Consider the following 24,175-nt stretch of genomic DNA (forward strand, 5'->3'; position numbering starts at 1 on the left):
ACTGCTGAACTTTGGATCTACCCTACCTTGCAGTTCAAGTCAGTGGAACAGAAGAGGATAACGGTCTACTGCAGCCACAGCTCTGTGGGTTTCCCATCTCCCCCACGCAGAGGAAGCCAGAAGGAAGGAGGATGCTGGCACACTTGAATAGCCGCCCCAAGCAGGCTGGTCCCTATGTTGTGGTTAGTGCTGCCATCGCCATCACTTTCCCGGTGCTTTCTCCCAAACTGGGGCACCAGAGACTACCCACACTCCCCACCCTGGTGTCACAAAAGAAATGATGCTGCCTAGAGCCGGTTGTATCTAAGACTTAAGTTTCTCGCCTCGAAACTGCCTCCTGCATGGTCTCAGCCTAGACCTGGATATTCCTAGACAATCTTTGCACATCCAGCCCGTGCTGAGCTGCTGAAAAGTGAATTTGCCACTTTCCAGCAGCTTAACAAATTGCTCACGTACTTCTCTGCACTCGGATAATTGGAGGAAAAAAAAAACTGGTTCAAAACTCCCATTTCAAGGCTGGCACGTGCTCTCCTCAGTGAGGAAAGGCTGCTGAGGAAACGGGGAAACACTCAAAAGCCTCAGCGACTTAAAGGTGCTCTGTGGGCAGCCAGCCAGGTAAGTCCTTCCAAGCGGAGAGTGCTTATTTGTACCCTGATGGCAACGGGAAAGCCGATTCAAGGAGCCAGAATCCATCAAGCGCAAAGTAAGAACGAGTGCGTGCACCCACCGACGGCCCAGACTGCTTGCCCAGAGAGGGGGCAAAGCCGAAAAGTTGAATGGACTGGATGGGTGAGACTGCAACAAGTCTCACTGCCACACAACAGGCACCTTCTCACGTGTCCCTAACAGAACGGAGGAGGCTTCACCCTGCGACCTTCTTCCCTGTGAAATAGTCTATATGCCGTGCCTCTGAATGCCTACAACCCTTCTACCACTTCATAATGCAGCAAGCTCTGCCCAGAAGCATACCTTCCAGTGCGTCTCCTGGAAATGAGGCATCTACACTCACACCAACGTCTCTCCTTCTGGGAGCATGGGCTTTACCGTGGCATTTTCAAAGTGCATGATATCGGGTGCCACTGAAAGTTAAGAGCAGTCGAGACACGTGGGCACTTTGGAAAGTGTCAAAGACCTTGCACGTGGGGCTTCCTGGCCTGTCCTGCTTGGACTGGGGTCTAGCTGAGCTTCCTTCCCCCCCCCCAATCCTGCTCAACCCTTTGCAAAGTGCGCACTCCCCATGTCTTCCCCCACGGCACGTGGCAACAAACTGATAGGTCCAGTGGAACAGGTTAGATATGAGGAAGATTTTTGTCATTAGGAGGGTATTAAAACACTGGAACAGGTTACCTAGACAGACTGTGGACTCTCCATCCCTGGAGGTTTTGAAGACCTGGTTCGACAAAGCCTTGGCTGGGATGATGTAGTTGGGGCTGGTCCTGCTTGGAGCAGGGGGTTGGACTAGATGTGACCTCCTGAGGTCCCTGCCAACCTTCACTGTCTGTGAATCACGATCTTTTAAAACCACCAGCAAGGTGTACACACCCACGCTCACATGCACAAGCAAAGGTGGGGAAGGCAGAGCACAGTATCCACCCATGGAGCGGGCAATGGAGTACTTATTTCCTAGAACCACAGTTTCAGCAGGGACCTCAAGGTCTGACTGGCCCAAACCCCTGCAAAAAATGCAGCAATACTCCTGAACCATCCCTGTCCAATACTTATCCAGTCTCCTCTTGAAAAACTGCAGTGAAGAACTCCTCTTCTTTAGGGAGATGTGAAGACTGCCGTCGTGCCCTCTCCCAATTTGATGGTCTTTTCTGCTAGTGTGACATGCCTGCTTCTCTCAGGCTCTCCCCAGGAGGCCTTTCAACCCCTTTCTCAGCTTTGCCACCCACCTCTGGACCTCCTTGAATCCCTCCACATCTTTGTGAAAACACGAAGCCAGCACTGCACAGAACAGGACTAAGTTGGGAAAACGCCGGCTCCGGCTTCCTCTCCAAAGCGCTGTCCAGACTTCTTTTAATGCTCCCCGAAGGCAGATTACCTGGAAACGATGCTTCATCAACTTTGCGCCCCTCCGACCTCCTCAACATCATCATCTCGAGCATTATCCGCGCGCTTCTTCATTTCCCATCGGCAGGGCCTGGGAAGCTAATCCTTGGTTTAAGCTATACCTCTGCCCTCTTCACCTACGGAGATGATGTGCCGTAAGCATTTATCACCGCTGCCGTTCCTTCCCTCGCCTGCCCTACATTTCCCGCTCTCAATTTTCTCTCACGACACTTACTGCCCGCACGGCGGACGGGAGGGAGGTTTACTCTTTGTGGCGATGCTGCCGTTTGCGCTTCATTTCTGCTCATGTTTTCCAAACTTCCAGCGGCAGCTCCGATGCTCCTGCTGACAGGCTTTCTGTGCCTCTTCACAGCTCTCATGCTCAGCCCCTAATCCTCTTCTTTATGGGTTTGTTTAACCGTGCTGGCTGCGGGCGTCCCTTGTCAGTATTTCCCCTGCTGTCTTTGGCCTTGGCTCTCTCTGGGGTTGTTTGCAGGGGGAAACTAGAGGTAGACTGATTTTGGGGGAGTTCATTTGGATACGGATCAATCCCCAAAATTTTGCCCCACTTCATCCGCACTTGCGTGCAGTTGGAGTTTGGGGAGCACTGCTGAGACGCTGCTTGCCAGACACGGCCAGAGAAGGATTTCAATTCTGGTTGCGTTGTGGTCGGCAGGCCCCAAGCGCTCATCCCCCCACTGCTTATCATACCGTGCCCATTTCCTCTAGCTGAACAGAGGAGAGGGAGGGAGCCTACTAAAATTAAAGGATGCTCCCCCAACTGGGCAAGGAAACAGCCATACGGCGTCCGCGGAGAACGGGGCCCTTTTACCCTACTCCACTCTAGCGATCCCAGCTGAGACGCCTTTGTCCCCAGGAAGCTAAGCCTTTTCACGCAGCCTGCTCTGTCTGCGCTCACAAGTGCCAAGCTCCCTTTTCAGCCTCACGTTTACGCAGCATCTCAAATTAAGCCTTCAATTGTAAATCCAGGTATAAGCAGCACTCATCCATGCCTCCACCCTCCACCCCTTGCACTCTATGCAGTCTCAGGAAACAAAATTCAACCCGTCCTGCAAAACCCCCACCCAAAATGCTGCCATGGGCCAATTGTTCTACTCCGCCAAGCTTAATTGTCCCTCTTGATCTTCTTTGCTATCGCGACTACAGAATACATGCGTGTTGGGTGCAGGTGGCAACTGGGAAAGGCACAACAGGCCCTCAGCCCGGGAACCACTTCAAGCAGAAAACACCAAGCTAGACGTTAAACACGACTGGAACTGAAATGCATACTAGCGCTCGACACCATGCTCTTCTACCTCAACTACAGCCGACGGCTGACACCTCATTTAGCTGACAGGCTAAAGATGAAACACTGATAATTATGCTTAATGGGTATCTGCAGAAAGAATCACTGCTGTTACTCTTGGATCAATATTAAGCTTAATTTGGGGAAATGCAACAAATGCCTTTGCACTTGATAAGCCATTCCCAGCCAGCTATATTATGCAGGGGGTATAGCTGTATCGTAAAAATCGGGGGTGTTCTTACCCTGGGTTAAAACAGCGATGGAGGTGAAGTGACCGGGCTTCCACTCCAGCTGCTAGCTCTGGGTTACCTTATTTCCAGTGCTTAACCCAAGTTAGCCATCCAAGATTAGGCAGCCCATGTTAACGACACAGATAGCTGGGTCTTTTTTTTTTTTTTTTTTTTTTTTTTTTTAGTGTAGGTATACCCTTAGCTAGTTATGGGGACCCATCACTGCAGTACCTAGACACTCGTGACCTAGAGCTGCTGTGTTTCAGGGGAGGGCTGATGTCAGTTGAATTCAGGCTGACCAACAGGGAGACCACGCGTGCTATTTGGGGACACGCTCCTGAAAGCTCTTTCCCAGATGCATCACAATTTAACACATTTGCACAGGGAAGGGAAACCCTGCCTGGGGAGATGCAGCTGTAGCAGAAACATAGGCTGACCCAAGAACTTTAACAAAGTGGTGCTACATCTTTGTAAGTGGCACTTAGCTTTCAGCATCTAATTTCCCTGTTTGGGAGCACGCATATTTCTCAATACATCAGACAAGAGGATGTAGCACTCTGTCTGAATCAGCTTATTTCTCTCCCAGCACAGAAACTACCTTCAAAGGCTTATGCTTCTTCCTGACCGTTTGGTAGCTGGGACCCTCCACTAGCAAGTGGGGAACACAAGTGTGCCATTCACTGTGCGATGCTGTGAGCTCAGAGACACGCAAATGCTGCCCAATCTTGCTGAAGGACTCAGGCGGATGCCTGAACTTGCACCAGAGAACAGAGACTCTCTCATCCCTTACCCGGTTTGACGTGTATCTTGTTGCTCAGGTCGCTGCCCCGGTCTGGGGGGCTGGAGGTTTTGGACAGCTTGTTCGCTGACACCCTGTACATCACGCCTCCTATACAACGATACCCTTTGTTCCTCCATCTCTGCTGCAGCTGCGGGGACTTGCCTCCTTGAGGCGACTGGCGCATTCGGTTTAACACCAGAGATCTGCAAAGACAAAAAAGCCAAGAAGAGGAGGTGAGCTGTGTGTCCATACAGCTGCTGCACAAAGCTGCCCTTCTAAGATCCCTGGGCGCCTCTCTGGCTGCAGACAGCACTCGGGTGACATGGCCTAGCCTCAGTGGTGACCAGCTGCAGTCCGAAAGGGCCGGTACCTGCTAACACCCCACGGGAAGATATGGGATACCTCGCAATCCTTGCAACAAGCACAGAGGGGAGGAGAGTCCCTGTATCACAGCTCTGGTGGGAGAAGACTCCTTGAATCCCCGTTCCCTTTGTTTAACTCCACTGATTACTTCCTTAAGGGCTTTCCCCAACTCTGGGTACCATGGCTAGGCTATTCCTAACTGAGTAATGGCGCTCCTAAAACAAACAAACCAGGAACCCCCCCTTTAATATACCGTATTTTCTCACATACAGCACACATTTTCCCCCAAAAAGCATCTGCTGGAATAGCCGTATGGAATATTCTTAAGGGATATTCATATTCATATGGGATAGTCTTATGGAAGCTGCATAAAAATATCCCGTCCCTGCAGTCCAGCTCATGGGAGATTCGTGGGCACCAAAGCACTGGAAAGCCAAGTTCAGTGGAGCACTCATTTGGATGCCAAGATAAATCATCTCTCTCTCCTCCTCCTGGTCTCTCCCTGTTTTGCACGGATGCCTGAGAAGGTAGCTTCACTACTGCATGTTCAGAGGTCAGGACTGCTAGGGTGCCCCTGCTTTCCAGACGGAAGTGCCAAGGAAACCCAGAGAGACGTCAAGTCCCATTTGCAACAAGGAGTGCTATGAACGCAGGCTTGCCATTCTGCACGCTGGTGGGACGACCCGCCACACACCGTGCCCACAACTAACTGCTCGACGTGCACGGGGCCCTAATGCTTTAGTTTGGTGATCCACAGCTCACTCCGGCTGTTTGGCCACATGCTTTTCAGGGCCTTCTGTGCGAGTCCTGCTGGCTATTCCTCTGCCTCTTACCTGGCATGGCTAACATGGGCTCTTTGAGCTGCCTGGTGCCCACCCTAGCAGACGGGGCAGAGACCGGGAACTGAAAGACTAGGATCGTATGCACAGCGACTGGCATCTGTTTCTCCTTCTGCTGTAAAAGTGGATTTTACAGGCAGTGCAAGGGAGAATGGAGACCGACCCATACCATCCCAGAGGCCAGAGGGAGAAAGGGCCTGGAGAGGCGACCCAAGCACACAACCCTGGGACTCCTGCAACACTGAAGGGGTGGATTATTCCTGGGATCTGTATATGACCCCATCGGATGCAGCGCAGCCGCAATAGGTAGTGAACCAACCCCTCAGACCCTCTCTCCTTATCTGTGCTCGTTGGCTGCGGGAAGCCCCTGCAGTGGACGGCCCAACCTCTCCTGGAGGATACCCGCCCACATCCAAGCAGCTCATTTTTGTACATATGCCGTTATGCAAACAGAGCTGTGCCAGCCAAATCCAATCCACTCAAATATCAGTCGTCTTAACCATTTAGCGCTAATCCAAACAGTAATTTGTTTATGCAAATTAGAGCTCTAATTTTGTATTAGTACAAACTATGCTCATAATGCTATTAACAGAACGTATATAAACCGCGCATTACTGAAGAATATCTGTAAATTAAGGCCTGGTATCCTATCAGCAAAATGCAAACCCTGGAGAGCATTACCTTTAAATGAAGATGTGCTGCAAAGAAAAAGAGAATTGTAAAATGTAATAGTTACATTTATTAGTGCTTAGTGTGACAGTCTAGTCATTTAATGTGGTGGTTGCCATTGGCTACCAACCTCCTATATTTGCTCGCAAGTCTCCACAGAAGCAGGGAGAGAAACCTCCGAAAGAAATGCTTTGCCGCAGCATTCGGCGCCAGCCGCTGGCTACCCCTTCCACGTGCTGTTCGAGATGCAGTAGCCCTATTACAGGCCTCTGAAGCTGCGCTCACATCCAGGTGCTCTCCTAAAGGGAGCAAAGACGTGCCCTGTAATTACCGTGCAGCAAAGCGAGTGTTTCTAACGGAGGAGCACAAGCCCCGCCGCGGGGATCCCGGAGAACAGGCAGCTGTGTCAACCTCTGGGGCTGCCGAGGTTCGCATGGTGGCACCGGATGAAACGGAGCTGAGTTCGAGTTGCGCACGTCTCCCCGCTGACCCTCTCCCCGCTCCCGTCCTAATGAGGAAGCCCGCGGCCGGGTGAAGAAGGACACCTGAAAAGCAAGGGTGCGAGCTGGGCCTCGGCAGGGCCAGCTGCAATTCGCAGCGCTGCCGTACTTTCTCACATGCAACGTGCTCCAAGGGAAGGTGCACACCTTGCTCTTGCAAGGCAGAAGGAAGAAAGAAGGTCTTTAGTAACTGAGTAGCAACAGTTAGGCATAACCCTAACCCTAATTCCTTGCCCTGCTCCCTGTGGACTGGCTGCAGGGTTGCTTCCAACTTCACCGGGCAGAAGTTTAAATGGCAGAAACTGTGTTACCATATTTCCTCATATAAAACGAGCACCCCAATTGCCAGCTGATGATTTTGCGGGGAAAAGGTGTGCTTTATGTGAGAAAATATGGTCTATTAAAGGGGTTTCCTGGTTTGTTTGTTTTTAGGAGCTCCGAAAACAGCAACCATTCAAGCACCGTAGATAGGAAGCTTGACTCAAGTGGCCACCGGCACGGAAATGAGAAACAACTCTCGGCGGGTGAGGGTGCAGTAGGAGATGTGGTTCCTGGCCACTGCCGTTCACCAAGGCTTGCAGCTGGCCCCTGAAGCTGCAAAGAGCTTTGCCACCGAGACGTGGTGCACAGCGCGCATTATGCAAGCTCTTGCGGGCACTGGAATTTCCCTGGACATCAGTCTCGTAGTCGGTCATCTTCTGGACTTGGCCTTTCTAGGAAACTGGACTAGATGATGCGAGAGGAAACACAGGACTATACTGTATACGTTCTTAATGACATAAATGGACTCTGATAGCATAGGCATGGACATAGTGAAGTATATATAATACACCAGGTTAAGCACATGATTGCGTTATCATCAGAATAATAATTTAGTGTAGCAATATCTCACTCTGAGGACAGCAGGCGACCTGATCTTAACACTTCCACAGGCCCTTTCCTCCCATCTAAACACTTCCCAAGATATAAAACATACCACGAGGAGACATGCTCTCAAGTGGCTTCACACTGATGATTCCCGTGTTCCCATTCTGCCGAACCATGAACAACAGCCCCTTACAGGTCTGCGTTTGTCTATGGGCTGAAGGACTGAGAGCAAGGAACCACCATGCACATTAAGCTCTAGCATCCGCATTGCGCCTCTGCCTGCTTTGCACGTAAAGGGAACAGGCAAGGTAGCAGTATTCTACAGAAGTAAGGAATTGCCGAGCTAGACGCTACCTCTATCACCTTAAAATGCAAAAGTCTAACCCCCTGACCACAAAGCCACGGGTTCTTGCACGAGACCCTGGGAACACAAAACAAAAATGGAGGTGGGCAAAGAGCACCTGAAGCGCAGAGATGAAACAAGTGAGCCGAGCTGAAAGGGGATGTATTTGCCACAAGTCAGGCGGAGGGGTGGTAGCTGCTTGTTGCATCTGTTCTAGCCTGAGATAAGTGGAAGGTAAAGCGTATAATTTTAGCAAACGTTTCATTCGGGGGGTAAGCTGCTCCGGTTGGGTGCCCACTTAGCGCAGGACAGGAAGGACACGCAAACCGGGCGAGTCCCCTCACCTGCTGTAAGATGGGATGACTGTCTGGTCTGTCCACATCCTAATATGATTTCTGTGCCCGCCACGAATATAACCTTGGGGATGGCGCTTAACCCTGCCTCAGCATCCCTCATTTGACAAACAAGGAAAATTATATTCGCCTTCTCCCGAGAGGCCTAAAACTCCACCAAGCTGGAGATGTGCTGACAAAAAGCACTAGAGATGCACAGAGCTTCTCCTGTGCATCTATTAAACCACGCACCTTTGAGTAGCATCAGCCTCTTCCTGAGCAACACAGCGGCTTTACGGTGTATTTAAGGTGCTGATTAGCTTCTTGGGCTTTGAGGGCTCTTCCTATTTGCATTAGACCACAGTTGTCTAGCAAGTGCCTCACCACTGCCCCAAGCACTCAGCATTGTTTTCAGTACAAAGACTCCATAAACCTGCCTTTGGAAAATATTTCAGGGGAAAAAAGGCTCATTACAGCTATCTACTCCAAGGTGGCTGGAGCAGCTCCTTTCCTTTATTTAAAGGATGCTAAAAGGTAAATGTTGCATGGTTTCATTGCATGCTATGCTCCATCTGCCAGAGCTGTAATACGCTACAGCTGTGATTAAAACTAAGTGCTACAGACAAGCGGCTTCTTAGCAGAACGTGGAGTTGCCAGCCACCTAGGCTAAACCCCACACCCCGTGTAATCACATACAGGAGCCTTCGTGTTAACCGAGATTGCCTGGAAGCACTTAGGCTGTTTTCCCACAACTTAATTAAAACCCAAGTACAACAGCAATCCTTGAAAGAAAATCCCCTCCACAGCATTCACCTACCAGGGACTAACACCACCACAAACCATCTGCTGGAAAAAGGAATCCCGTGACTGTAAATGCCGTTATTTTGTATGCTGCAAACCCTGATTTAGTTAGAAATAGAGCATTTGCTTGCTCAGACAGATCTGGCTGCATCCATAATCCCCTATATAGACGCGGCATTGTGGGAATGGTTAGTGACACGGGATTTATTTACTTCGATTTCAACATATAAAACATAGCAGAATGCCTATAAAACATTAGTGATCGAGATACAAGGCCCAGATGTTATAACATTACTGTGGTACAGGAACATTCAATATTTTCTTTTAGTCGGTGTTGGGGGGGGATCCACATGCTCATTTAAATTTCCATCTCCCGCTTGCCAGCAGAGATGCACAGAATTTGCTGGAGCTGATGCAGGGCCCAGGGCAGGCAGGCTCCTCTGTGCTAATATCTTACATCTATCATCTTGCAAAGCGCGCTAAGAGCGGCTGACTGCAAGCTGCACTTATCCCACACCCCGCCATGCTCGCAGCAAATTGTTTTTGTATGCAAAAGGCTGAAGTGAAAGCTGTCCCTATCCGAGACACTAGGCAATTCTCAGCTGAAGAAAAAAAAATGTATATACATATGCATGCACACACACACTGTATGTTATCAACTGTGCCACTTTTCTACAACCTGGAACCAAATGCTGCAAGCACATTAATGAAGCCACTTGTGGCCCCTGGCTTTGCTCTTTGGACAAGTGGGTTGATTAATTTAGCAGCTTGGCATTCACTGAACTGTGCTGTACGCAAGACAGAGCTCCAAGGTAACGGCACCCCGACGACACAGGGACTGACATCTCGGGCAGGTGTTTATAGCTCACCTGAGCATGGAAAACACTCTGAATGCAGAGCCGCAGCCCATCGAGGTCAGCCACCACCATTAGAAATAGCATCCACAAGTGCTGGCTACTCTAGAGGCATCTGCCAGGCACAAAACAGGACGTGATGCACCTGACATACTGGAAGGACGCTTGCGTCCACACACAAAAGCTTCCAGGACTTTGGGATTGTTGGTTGTAGCCGTGTCGGTCTAAGGACACAGGCAGGTGCTTTGGGTAGATGTGATATCTTTATTAGACCAACTAAACAGTTGGAAAAATTGTTCTTTGCAAGCTTTCGGGCACAAACACCATTCTTCGTGTGCTGGTGAACTGTGTGCTCTCCTGGGCAGAGTACATTTCTAAGCACCTGGAGGAAAAGATGATGAGGAACAGTGAGCATGGATTCACCAAGGGCAAGTCCTGCCTGACCAACCTGATTGCTTCCTATGATGTGGTGACTGTGGATGTGGAAAGAGCAGTGGATGTGGTGCACCTTGATTTTAGCAAGGCTTTTGATACAGTCTCCCACAATCCTCTCCCAGGCAAGTTAAGGAAGTACGGGCTGGATGAACGGACTGTACGGTAGATAGAAAACTGGCTGGAGCATCAGGCTCAGAGGGTAGTAAGCAATGACTCGATGTCTAGTTGGCAGCCGGTATCAAGCGGGGTGCCCCAGGGGATGGTCCTGGGGCCGGTTGTGTTCAATGCCTTCATCTACGACCTGGGGGATGGGATGCAGCGCAACCTCTGCAAGTCTGCAGATAACACCAAGCTGGGAGGAGTAGTAGATACGCTAGAGGGTAGGGTTAGGATTCAGAGTGACCACAACACATTGGAGGACTGGGCCACAAGGAATCTCAGGAGGTTCAACAAGGACAAGTGCAAAGTCCTGCACTCAGGAGGGAGCAATCCCATGCACTGGGACAGGCTGGGGGCGACGGGCCGGGCAGCAGCTCTCTAGAAAAGGCCCTGGGGGGACAGGGGACAAGGAGCTGGACAGGAGCCAGCAGTGTGCCCTTGGTGCCAAGAAGGCTACTGGCATCTGGGCTGCATCAGGAGGAGCGTTGCCAGCAGATGGAGGGCAGTGATTCTGCCCCTCTATTCGGCACTGGGGAGGCCACATCTGGAGTCCTGTGTCCAGCTGTGGCCCCCCCTACAGAAAGGATGTGGACACATTGGAGAGAGTCCAGCGGAGGGCAATGAAAATGGTCACGGAGCTGGAGGACAGGACTGGTGAGGAGAAGCTGAGGGACCTGGGCTGATTCAGTCTGGAGAAGAGAAGACGGAGGGGGATTGAATAGCAGCTTCACCTCCCTGCAGGGGGGCTGCGAAGAGGATGGAGCTGGGCTGTTCTCAGTGGGGGCAGATGGCAGGACAAGGAGCAATGGGCTCACGCTGCAGCAAGGGAAGTTGAGGTTGGATAATAGGAAGAACTGTCTCACTAGGAGGGTGGTAAAACACTAGAACAGGTTACCCAGAGAGGTCGTAAAATCTCCATCCTTGGAAGTTTTGAAGATCCGGCTGGACAATTCCCTGGCTGGGATGATGTAGTTGGGGCTGGTCCTGCTTGGAGCAGGGGCTGGATTAGATGTGACCTCCTGAGGTCCCTCCCAACCCTCATTTTCTATAAGAACTGTCTCACTAGGAGGGTGGTAAAACACTAGAACAGGTTACCCAGAGAGGTCGTAAAATCTCCATCCTTGGAAGTTTTGAAGATCCGGCTGGACAATTCCCTGGCTGGGATGATGTAGTTGGGGCTGGTCCTGCTTGGAGCAGGGGCTGGATTAGATGTGACCTCCTGAGGTCCCTCCCAACCCTCATTTTCTATTATTCTAATTGTGAATTGTGCACTCCCAGGACAGCACACAATTCACCAGCACACTCTATATGCCTGAAAAAAGGTGTTTGCGCCCAAAAGCTTGCAAAGAACATTTTTTTTCCAACTATTTAGTTGGTCTAAAAGAAGACATCACATCTACCCAAAGAACCCTGTCCAATACTTTGTGCACAAATTGAACATTGGAGAGACCAGTTCCAGGCTGAGCTGCTTTGGTGCATGTGAATAGTTCAGAGTCTATTCATCACTATCTTTATAGGGTGGTGAAACACAGGCAGACCCAAATGGACCAGCATGGCAAGCTCTTCCATCCATGCTACCATAGGCATACGGTAAGCTGCACTCTCCTCACAACACCCGTCAACATCTTCAACGGTGCACACGACGGCCTGTCTGCAATCCTCTAGTTCAGATGACTCAGGGACCATCTCTACACCCTGCTGGTTTCTGTGCACACCAGCTGGCTAAGCTGCGTTTACAACGGAGCTGATTTAAACCTGAGTTTAGTGTCTATGCATACACGACATACGGCCTGGATCCCAAAGCAGTTCTAACTATACTTGCGACAGTCGATCCAAGCCAAGCTGTCACTCCCAGAGCTCCAGCATTACTCTGAGGACCTGGACAACACTTTTCTTGCTTTGCTGCAGTCTTACAACCTTTTCCAGTGTTTCCAAACTGTTTACCAATACTCGCCACCCAGAGGCATCCAAGATGCCACGTATTTCCCTTGCATACAGACAGGGAATTGCGGATCTGGGTCCTGCGGGCAAATATTAACTCTTAAATGGCAATCACTGTCATTTATAAAGACTTTATCACCAGGTATTCAATGGGAAAAAGCCTACGTCAAGGGAACCGGTGTTGTGAGCAGTGTCTGAGCTTGAGCCGCTCCTCCAGATAGACTGCTGGATTCCTGGAAGAAGTTGAATTCAACACACAAAGGCAAATCCTTCCTCGAAAGGATCATGGCAGCCCACATATTTCCTCTGGTGGGACTGGGACAGAAGTGTAGGGGCGCAGCAGGCACCAGTCCATCCCTCTCAATTCAAGTTGGGTGCGCATGATTCTCCCCAGACTGCAAGATCCTTGAACTGGCAAATCTCCATGTTCGATGGATCAAGGAATATTTCTAAACACTTTTGCAATCTTCAGCTCCACCAGGACTAGAGATTAGGGCAGCCCTCAACTTCAGGTGGGACAAGCACAGCAGCAGGGAGGGAGGCCAGAGAGAGGCCTTTATACTGCACTTTTAGTTTGGCCACTCTTGAGCATAACAGCAAGGGCCTCAGGCTAGCCGTGTCCCAACAGCCCTGGAACAGTCCAGACATGCACACAGGTACGTGTGCATGCCCTTTTTTTACATGCATGTAAATTATTCTACCGCGATCTGGACAAAACACCTCTGGAGATCCTGCGGGCACAGGGCAGGTTGGTTCAAAGCAGGCATCGGATACCTGGGGCTACTGGACAACTTCTCCAATGCTGTTCCCATTCTCTCTGTACCAAACGGTGACTTCCCCAACACAGCTGGCACCTGTCCTGTGCCCAGCGCGCCAAGCCCCTTGGGAAGAGCGGTCACCTCCCGGCTGGGCTGATGACCTGAAAAATGTTTATTACTAGAAAAGTCAAAGTTAATGGGGGGAAAAAACTCCCAAATGGAGTTGTAATCTGCTCCAATAACCTTTAGAGCTGCTTCCCCCGCTGGAGACAGAAAGACGGAGGGAAAGGCGCCAGGAAGTTGCATTACTGCTTCAGCAGTTTTATTATCTCTCTTCACCCTGCTTGCAAAAGATACAGTCCAGACCCGTGCAGGGGATGCTACGGAAAGCCTACTGTACATCGGGCGGGGGGCGGAGAGCAGAAAGCCGAATACATTCCCCGCCAGAAATCACTGTGCCGTATGTAAAGCACAAGGCGTGGGAACCCTGATAACCTGCGATTGCATTAAACATGTAAAGAAGTTGGGTTTTTTGTGCAGCTCATTTCTGGATTTCGAAGAACACCAGCAAGCTAACCCATGGCTTTCCCTCTCGGGACAGGGAGGTTTCAGCTTGGCTTGGGCCTTCTGTCCAGTCTCTAACGGGACACCTGTCCGCATCCGAGTTGGACCTGAAAAGGCTCTCTCTCCAGCAAAGGACTGTCCTGAGATCACAGGTTTGCAGAGGAGGAGGAGGACTGAGAAATACACCAGCGAGAGGAGCTGGGACAAGGAAAACTATGCCCCACTCTCGCCGGATCGTTTGTTTCCCCCGATCGGACACCGGAGCTAAAAGATCGATCGTGCGCTGAACGCCAGAGGTGGAAGGAGAACGGCTGGACCCACGCGAGATGTCCCTGTACAGAAGCGAGGGGGTGTTGCCTGCAACTTAATTGTCCAAATCGCGCCTTTAGAAAAGCCCTGCTCCTTTCAGAAAGCCGGCGCTAACGATTGAAGTCCCGTCGTCGGCTTCCGAGCGGTTATCTGGCTCCCGCAGTCGCGCCGTGCTCGTCTCACCTGCGCCTGCTAGAAGTGACACTCGACTCGCGGGCGAAGAGCCCGAGCGAACGGCGTGGGCGGGGGGAGCACACATCTAAAGAAGGGCAGGGTGCCTCTAAAAACAGCTTGTAGCTTTTCATTCGCAGCGGTGTCACCGCACTCCACTAAATTGTTACCCTAATGGAAAGGACGGCCTTTGGAAATGAACTGTATTGAGAAGAGAGGATAAAATTAATGAGATAATAGCTGGGCCAAGGACCTGAAGAATACGCCGGCCCTCAACATGAGGGGCTTGTAATTCCTTTTCTACAACACAAGCCCTCAGATCTAAAGACTTCTCCCATCCGTCCAGCAGGCCCGCTCCGGCAGGAAATTTCATTAACGCTGGAAAATAGGAAAGGTATTAAGCGTGGATAATGAAGGCCAGAGTGTGAACAGTGCCTTAAGATAGTCTTCTTTCTAGCCTTTGTAATGGGAGGCATGAACTTTCCCTTCAAATCCATTTCTAATCCATTTGAAATACTACAGCAAATTATCTTCCCTTCAGCCCGAAAGCGGCCAGCCAATTTACTCCGAATAGAAGTGACAATGCAACAGAATTTATCGCCATAACCTTGACTACACAAGGTTGAGGGTTGTCTTTCCCCCACCTCTAGGGTGGGGGGGAACTTAAAATTTTAAATGGAAAAAAAAAAAAGGGTGGGGGGGATAGCGGGACACTATAAAAATGTTTAAAAACAGAGTTGCAGCTGTCACAGATGGGCTGCCAATAGCAGGGAGAGGCTCCAAAGCAGCATCCTGGTGTCCATTAGCCCAAGCCTCGAACTAGTAAAATGCTGGAAACTTGAGAAGTGGGCGATGACCGTCAGGGCTCACCCCTGAAATCCCCGGAGACAGCGAGAACATCACTAGCGACCGGAGATTTTAGTCCGGCACTTCTTAATCGCACCCTCTGCCAAGTCGGACTTTCTTCCTTCTGTTTTTCTCTGCTTAAAGCATTGAGATCTGCTTTTAACTCGCTCCTTTTCCACGAGATTGAAGCCACTGTCCAGCAGTCTCAGAAATACACTTCTTCTTCCAACAGACCCAAAAAGATCCAGATGTCACTTCAGACTAGTAGAGGGAAAAAAACCCAGGACTCAGCAAGACAACGTAGTGTTAAGTAGCACTAAGGGATGGTCAGCTAATTAGACTGCATGGCTCAATGAACCTCCCCAACTATTTATTTGCAAACAAAACAGATTTGGTTAAGAAGAATTAAGGCTGGAAGTCCGGAGGGGATCGAAAACGACCAAATGTTACGCTTGCTTTATGAAAATGCTACCTCTTTCAAAAAAAAGAAAACACACCGTGTTGGAGCGTGCAGTCAGACTGCAGATGTCACCTTTGCCTCCCGCTGTGCGATGCCACCTTGCTCGAGATGATGGCTGGAATTTCCCTGTTTAGCTAGCAATTAAGTGAGGATGGTATGCAAGGTGCATGGGGCCCGCTGCAAGCTGCAGAGATGAGGAGTCCATAGGAGCGGCGCACCTGCAGGACAGGATGCCGAGGCAACGAGCAGCGGAGGTGAAAGCCAAGCGAAGCACAGGATCTTTAAGGTAGAGGACAGTGCATCTGGCCCTCTGGCCCTTCGCCAGGTCCCCCATTGCTCTGGCATCCCCCTCGTCACCTACCCTCATCGACGCCTCCTCCCAAGCCCCTTCCATTCCCTGCACCTTCTCCTCTTCCCACCCCCACAACCTGCCAATTCTCCATTCCCCACCCGCTCATCCCACCCAGACTGCAGCAAAGAAGTCAAAACTCAAAAAAACACTGACTTTCATTTTAAAATTTAAATTAAATGCATTTTTTCATATTGGATAACCTATGCTAAAGCTTACACACTTACCACAGTCTTTTCAAATGATTAATATTAATTTTAAAACAATTCCGGTAGCACATGTTTGCTGCTAAAGTGTTAAGGAAAGTGATAGGAGTGGTGGCTAACAATCAGAACGAGTTTGTTGAAGGCTAAACCAGGTTTTTGACAGCAGAGGCCCGTGCAAGCACAGAAACGGTGCTTCCTTTATATCACCTTATGCAATGAGTTTGGTTTAATGGCTAATTCGCTGAAGGTTGGTAATCTGATTAGGTACCTGAAACATTGAAGAAAGGTTGATCGCCTTCTACAATCCAGGAATGCAAAGCAAAGCACAAGAGGATGAGATCTACTAGTTTTAAAAACTAGGAGGATATTGTGACCCGAAACAACAGCCAAATGTATTAACTACAGATATTCCCTTTGTTGAACAAGTCAGTTTTAAAAGCAAAATATGCTTTGATAAGTCTGCTGGGTTATTTTCCTATATTTATCCAGCATATTTAAAGTCATTTCACTAACAAAGTGCAATTCTTGTTTATTTCCAAATTCCATCCAAAATACAGCTTGACAAAAATGGAGAGTAAAAATCCTTCATCTGCTAAGAAAGAACTATGACCATTTGCTTACATAATAGGTACAAGTTAAGAACATGGATAAATGTATGTCAAGCTATAAAACTGCTCAAATAAAGGGTATAGATACAGCACATCCTCTTACATTAGCAAAAAGTAATCACACTGAAAACAAAGCTCATCATTAATTGCAAATGAAGGTGTTTTAATGGAGAACCAACCTTCCTTTAAAGGGGAAAAAAAGGTACAAATGCAAAACAAGATTAAAGCTGAGTATTTAAATCAAGGTTTGCCGCTTCTTATTTAAACACCTATTGAGATCAGCTATCTAAATCACTCCGATGCAAGTCCGAGTGACATGGGTCCAGGCCAGTCTATCCAGGCCTTTCCCTGGATGGTCTTTTTTCTCTGTGCCTTGCTGAACCCCGCTCCATCACACTTGCTACTCCCGACCCATGGCTGGAGCCAGCAACAAGTCTAATGCAGCCCATCCGTGTGCTCAGAAGCACATTGCAGCCGTCTACACAAGAGGCAGCTACGCAGTTACATCAATACAAATGTCCCTAAGCTAAACGAGCCTTTCTGTACAGGAGACGAAGGTGCCCTTCTTGAAGTGGTATAGGTTGTCGCCGTGCTGGCCAGACCGACTACAGACGCTTCCTCAGCCTGATGAAGGGTGTTTGTGCCCGAAAGTTTGCAAAGAAGAATTTTTCCAACTATTTGAGTTGGTCTAATAAAAGATATCAGATTTACAAAAAGAACCTTGTCTTCTCGAAGAGCACACACACGTACTATACCAGATTAAGCACCCAAACGTGAAAAGGCAGCGAAATAAAACTGCCTCATGTGATGGCAGTGCTCCTGGAGTAACAGAACCACACCCGGAAGCTGAGCGTTTCAATCCCTTTGAGGCTGACTTGATTGCCTATAAATGCCACCACCATCGTGCCTCCTGCAGACTCGCACTCAGACGTGGGCACGGACTGAAAGCCATCGTTGCATCTCATAGCCTTGCACACATCCCTAACGGACAGATTTTCACTTGCAAACACCCAGCTTATCGACCAGAAGAGCAGGAGCTCATGAGTTGCCCCTTTGAGTGCCGGAGACCCTGGCACTCCTAACACAGTTCAAGTCCCCATTCTTTGGGGGATGGAGAAAGGCCCTCCCTACACTGGTAGTACCCTCTCGCCCTGGTGATCTTCTGTATTTTTTACAAACTAACCAGCACTCTCCTCCGCGCATTTTTGCTGCACATCCCCAAAAGCCTTACTGCAGAGCCAGAAGTTGCTGCTCACCCTGGGCTGTTCTCACGAGTGGTTTCCTGGGACCCTCTCCAGCACTGAACTGAAAAGTATAAACCTGAAGGAGCAAGAGGAATTATTCAGGGGTGGTCCAGTAAGAGACACAGGAATGACTCAAGAAAAGAGAAATTGGTTAAAACCCCCAGGAAAACCTCCCTGAGAACGAGGGGTAGGCAATGCAATGAGGTGGAAGCGGCAGTGATCGAGGCATCCGACACTAGTGCGAGAGGCAACAAACCCACTGTGGTCCCCGAGAGGTGCAACCTAGCAAGTCTTCTTCCACATCCAACACCTACACTAGGGGTCACCACCCTTACTGGTCCCCCCAGTCACCTGCATTGATTGGACCAGGCGCTTACTGGACAAATCTCAGTCCACAAATACAGAGGGATCAGCTGGCTGCGTATAATTTAGCTTGGAAATGAGAAGGCAAATCCTGCCCAGCAAAGTAGTGAGGGTCTCGAACAGCCTTTAGCTGGGGCAAGAAAGCTACCTCGGGTATATAGGTGGAGCCCCGTGCCCATGGAGCATCCCTCCACCCTTGCCACGGTTCCCCCAGCTGACGCACATTGAGGACGCGATGCTGGCACTGCATTGCCCGGGGATCAGTAAGCGTCACCACTCGCGCCTGTCAATCCAGCCCCTTTCACCCGCGCACAACTCAATTTTCAGAAGCAGAGCGGAGCGCGCCTGGGTACGGTGGTCCTAGGCGGCCTCCCAGGACAGCACTGACAGCTTTATTACTACCCGCGTGCAGGCTCGCCGGGATATGAAAGGGAGAGCAAACGGCTCCGGAGAAGCGCTTCTCACCAATTCCCCTTGACTGCTGCATAGCAGGTTCAGTCTATTCAGCACTTGTCTGTGGAGCAAACCAGCGTTTCAGCAGAAAGTTTTCCCTCGGTAGCCATTTGACTAATGATTTTTTTTTCCGGAAGACTTTGCAACAGACGCTTTGCTCTCCCACGTAACCAAAGCAGGTTTGTACCCACGGCTGTAAACCCCCCTCCGACAGGGACCTGCAGGCCCCGTTTCAATGGCATTTTAACACCCCCTGCGGGACACCCAGGGTCCCGGGGGCAGGAGGGTTTTGAACGTCGAGAGGGACTCTGGCCGCAAGCGCAAACCTGCTGGGATCAATTGCAAACAATACAAATTACCTTCGAAGCAGCTAATATTTCCTTCATCTATTAAAAGCCTTTCATCGTTTCTCTGCCTTTTTCTTGGCAATACGTCTTAGGGCGGCTATCTAAACGGTTTCCTTCTTCACAGCTTGTCCTGTTACTTCACCGTGCAATCAAAACTATCACCATCATTTTTATGCCGGCGTGTTACATAACAAACATTTGATTAGACCTGCAATGCAGTTTTCTGGTGGGTCTTTTTGTGGTTTCCCCATCCCCTTCCACGTCACGTAAGTCTGACTCTCCCTCTCTTTACGCAGGTAGGAGCAGCTCTCTTCTCAAAGTTACGCTTGGGAACGGCAGGGTAAGAAAACTGAGCTTTTATAAGTCTACCTTCTGAATAAGGATCTCAGGCTGCTCTGCGAGCTAATGAGTCCCAGCACCACTGGAAGGCAGGCAGCTAACATCAGACAGCTTTTACAGATGAGGACAGTCACAGAGGATAAGGAACTTTTCCAAGGTCACAGGCTCAGTTGCAGAGACTGAATTACAAAGCACGACGTGGCCCAACTCCCAGCTTCCCTGCTCAAGGGGCCTTTACATCACAGTGCATCCTGATAAAAGAAGAGGAGGCATGAAAATCCATTCATACACAGTCATTTATACAGCGTATTTCTAGGTGGAGCAAGAGACGCAGTCCCTTGAATTGAAAGGAATCACTTTAAATTGAAAGGGTCACTTGAAGGTGAGGAACAAGTCCACTAATTTGGTCCTGAAACATCTTTCTTTTTCTTCTCCAAATGAAAATAGTCCATGTTTATGGTGGGCTGGGTCAGGCTTTAATCCACTACGGTGGGCGAGAGATTCTGAAGCAAAATAAAAAAGACAGCTCAGTTCACGGCAAACTGATGGGGACTATCCGGAGTTTAAGAGCACAGAATGAAAACTTTCATAAACTTTCAAGCAATCCCTAGTTTAAGAGATACTTGGCATATAAACAGAGCATTCAGTCCAAGCAGCCTCTGTTTTCTTAGGGAAGGACAGACAGACAGACAGACAGACAGACGGCATGTATTAGGATAGATAAAACATTAGAAAAAGGGGATATGAGGATAGAAAGGAAGAAAGAAAGAATTAGGATAGATAAAGAAATCATTAGAAAAAGGGGATGGATGGATTTTTTTTTTTACTAGGCAAACTGCATTTTAATTACTCACTCAAAAAGAAGTTGCAAACCCCTTGGCAGCAGCAGCAATATTCATGATAAATCAAAAGGACTGTGATTACAAAACTGAAGATGATGATGTCTTGAGATGAGCCTGCAGCAAGGGGGCAGAGACCAGAGGTGGTCACCGTGCATCACGCACTTCAATACTGATGACGCTTGAGAAGGAGGACAAGGAAACTTCTGAGAAGGTGGCTGGACAAATGGAGGGGCTTGTCAGCTCTGAAAAGCATTCAGGTTCTAGTAAAGCTCCCTGTATATGGGAGACAAATAGAGGCAATATCTAGTAGCAAAAAAATTGCTTTCTTTGCAAGCTCTCGGGCCCAAACGCCCTTCCTCAGGCAAAGAAGAATTCAAAGACTTGGAAAAGTTCCCCCAGGTAGAAATGAAACTTTGTCTTGCGCGGGGAGTTAAAAGATGGTAGAGTTCCCCTGGGTATAACAGTCCATTTTAAAAAAGGCTGCTCTGAGAGTATGCAAAGGAGGCACAGAAAATAGTATTTGTAGGTGGAAGTTATTCCTTTATAGGTGCCACAACACCGTGCCCAGCCTAACTGCATTCTGCCATCCCACACTTTGCCAACACAGCTTCTTAGGACCAGGGCTCCCGACCTTGCCCAGCTGATGGCAAAAGCTGAATGCAGAAGTTCTCAGTCCCCAAGAGCCATCTTGCACCGGCAAGGGCCGATAAGGTTAAAAGACTACAGAGGATGTTAAAAATGCCTGGGAACAAACAAGGCTGCTCCTACCTGGCAGCTCCCAAAGAATCTGGGGGCAGCAAACAGAGCAGGGGGCAGCTCCTGGGGAGATGAGCTGACAAAGCAGGCGGGAAGCACTTGGATAAGAAAGGCTCAAGAGCAAAGAAAGCAGTGCTTAACGGGGGAGGCCTTTGTGCAGCAGTAGACTGATAATGAGTGCGACAAGAAAGCTCCTTGGAGGATCAAAAGCTCTGCACAGACACTAAGGACTGGAAAAGGTCTGCCTCAACCTCTGGACCTGTTACAGGCTGAGCTTGGCTTTTATCTCCAAAGCTGATGGCTGGAGGCTCCTCTGCTTCCTCCTTCCACCAGCCTCCCTTTCCACCTTCCTCCTCCTGGGTCATTTCTCTTCCCTGCAGCTGAGAGAGACGGAAGGGGGAAAACCAGCACGGACGAGGCAGAGGCTTTCAGGCTCCTGGACACGAAGGTGAAGAGAGGTGAAAGGAAGGCGAGAGCGGAGCGGTTTGTATCTTTGCGCGCGGCTGCTGCTTTGTGTCACCCGGCAGAAGCTTGCGACCCTCGGCCTTCGACTCCCATGGCAGGGGCAAAGCGGGGATGCTGGACAAATGGGAGAGATCTTCCACTCGCTCCTTCCTAACAGCCAGCTCTCCTGCTGCTGAGAGCTAGCTGGGAGGAAGGGCCACCGCCAGATCTTCTTTGCATGTCACACGAACAAGGCAGTTTTACCCCGTCCCGGAGCGAACCCAGCCTGCAGGCACACACAAAGCACCCCGAGCCTGGTCCTTCAGAAAGCCTCTCCAAGACAAACTATTTTGACTGTAACGTTTAAAATGTACTATACTTCTCCTCCAACTCTTGGAGGGGCAAAGATGCTGGATGCATCTTTGCCCCTCCACGCTAACCCAACCCTTGGCATGGCCTGAGCATCAGTGATGGAGCTACGCCTGAACACCATGAATACTGCTCCTGGGCTGAGGACAGAAAGGGAGAATTTGAGATCTTAAGAAATAGAGGTGCCGGCTGCAATGTCAAGATGTGACTGGGTGCATCTACATGAGGTGTTTAGCTGACTAATTAACTGCGCAGTAAATGTCTCGGTGTCTACACGTCTGCCCCTGGTAGGGTGCATGAAACTAATAAACTCTGCAGCGGGGTAGTACTTTCCTTGTGTGCAGCAGGACGTGTAGACACTGCCTTGGCTGGCAGGGGCGCAGGGCTAGCTGACAGGCAGCCCCCGCGCTGAAGCACCCTCGTGCCTCAGCCAGCCCCTCCGCAGCACCTGGAGCAGTCCTGGGCTGGCTGATCCCCGGGTCCCTTCCAGCCCAGGCTGCTCCGGCCAGGCTCCATGTGCTGCGCATGAATAAACTACAGAACAACATGCTCCCAAGAGCACGTTCAAACAGCGCACCCAGGGGCAAAAAACTCCAGAGCAATAAACTTCAGCATTTATTCATGTGCATTAATTGCATGTGTAGACATGTCCACTTCCAACAAAGCTGGAGCAATCCAGTGCTGTTCCTACCGAGGTACTGCAGGGCTCTGAGCGGTGAGGAGTGATGCACTCGGATGCACTGCACGCTACAATGCTTCCTTTCCCGGTGGGTTGCTGGCCGTGCGCTGTAATCCAGCTGCTTGGTTCCCACTGGACTTCTTTCGAATTCTCTCTTGAATGCGTTCCAGCTCTAGGATGGCATTTGCCTTAAATTTTCTCTATTGCTCCGGAGAAAAGTCACAACAAAGAGCTTAAACTGCATTTGGCAGCACGGCTGCATGCTGATAACTCCGAAGCACAGCCTAGCCAGGGTGCACACCACTTGACGGTACCATGCCATGGCTCTGACCTAATGGGACGTGGTAGCTGGGCAGAGCTTCCTCCTGTCTGCACCCTTTACAGAAGATGAGGCCCTTGCCCCACACTGCTTACAGCACAACCACAGGCGCAGACACCCCAAATCACTTGTGTTCTCTAGGCCTCAGGGCCAACTCCCACTATCTGTCAGCATCTCCATTTACTGCTCTCATTGCTGATGTACGATTGTCTTCCTAATCAGTACCATGGAAAGCCTGGATACGAAGCCAGCACGGGGCATAGCGTGGTGTGCAAAGAATCCAGGTGAACACTCCCCTGCACCAGTGCAGGCTGGGGGTGACAGGCTGGGCAGCAGCTCTGCAGAAAAGGACCTGGGGGAACGGGACAAGAAGCTGAACAGGAGCCAGCAGTGTGCCCTTGGTGCCAAGAAGGCGACCGGCATCCTGAGCTGCATCAGGAGGAGCGTTGCCAGCAGATGGAGGGCAGTGATTCTTCCCCTTATTCAGAACTGGGGAGGCCACATCTGGAGTCCTGTGTCCAGCTGTGGCCCCCACTGCAGAAAGGATGTGGACACATTGGAGAGAGTCCAGCGGAGGGAAATGAAAATGGTTGTGGGGCTGGGGGACAGGACTGGTGAGGAGAGGCTGAGGGAACTGGGCTGATTGAGTCAGGAGAAGAGAAGACCGAGGGGGACCGAATAGCAGCTTCACCTCCCTGCAGGGGGGCTGCAAAGAGGATGGAGCTGGGCTGTTCTCAGTGGGGGCAGATGGCAGGACAAGGAGCAATGGGCTCAAGCTGCGGCAAGGTTAGATATGAGAAAAACCTCTCTCACTAGGAGGGTGGTGAAGCACTGGAACAGACTCCCCAGAGAGGTGGTGGACTCTCCATCCTGGGAGGCGTTTAAAGCCCAGGTAGACAAAGCCTTGGCTGGGATGATGTAGTTGGGGCTGGTCCTGCTTGGAGCACCGGGTCGGACTAGATGTGACCTTCTGAGGTCCCTTCAACCCTCGTTTGCTATGATTTATATGATTTTGTGAAATAACCTTCAGTTACTACAGCACTCTGTCACACCTGAGGGCCTCCACAGTCACCAAGGGAGGGTGAGATCATGACGTTTAAGAGCAGCCGGTTACATTTTGAGTAATTGGGATAGATCATTAAGATGCTGGGAGAGTTTCTGGAGTCCCTGCTGGGGTGCATTAAGGAACATCAGTAGTAGTAGCTGGCACTAAAACAGGCTGATTTTTCTCTGCAATCTAGTTCACTTTTCACACTGGCAGATGTGGAAAACGAAGA

At 50.0% G+C, this 24,175-nt stretch overlaps 1 protein-coding gene across 2 annotated transcripts in view; it reads right to left on the reverse strand.

The window, feature by feature from the left end:
• Positions 1–24,175, reverse strand: part of ZC3H3 (zinc finger CCCH-type containing 3) — a 271,056-nt gene that overhangs the window by 105,512 nt on the left and 141,369 nt on the right. For both annotated transcript variants that reach the window (XM_006031073.3, XM_025212740.1), the window contains exon 5: positions 4,379–4,572. In XM_006031073.3, coding sequence (XP_006031135.1) covers positions 4,379–4,572 — 194 coding nt within the window. The remainder of the gene's footprint in view (positions 1–4,378; positions 4,573–24,175) is intronic.

This window comes from Alligator sinensis, unplaced genomic scaffold (genome assembly GCF_000455745.1).
Source record: "Alligator sinensis unplaced genomic scaffold, ASM45574v1 scaffold1054_1, whole genome shotgun sequence".
Taxonomy (NCBI): Eukaryota; Metazoa; Chordata; order Crocodylia; family Alligatoridae; genus Alligator; species Alligator sinensis.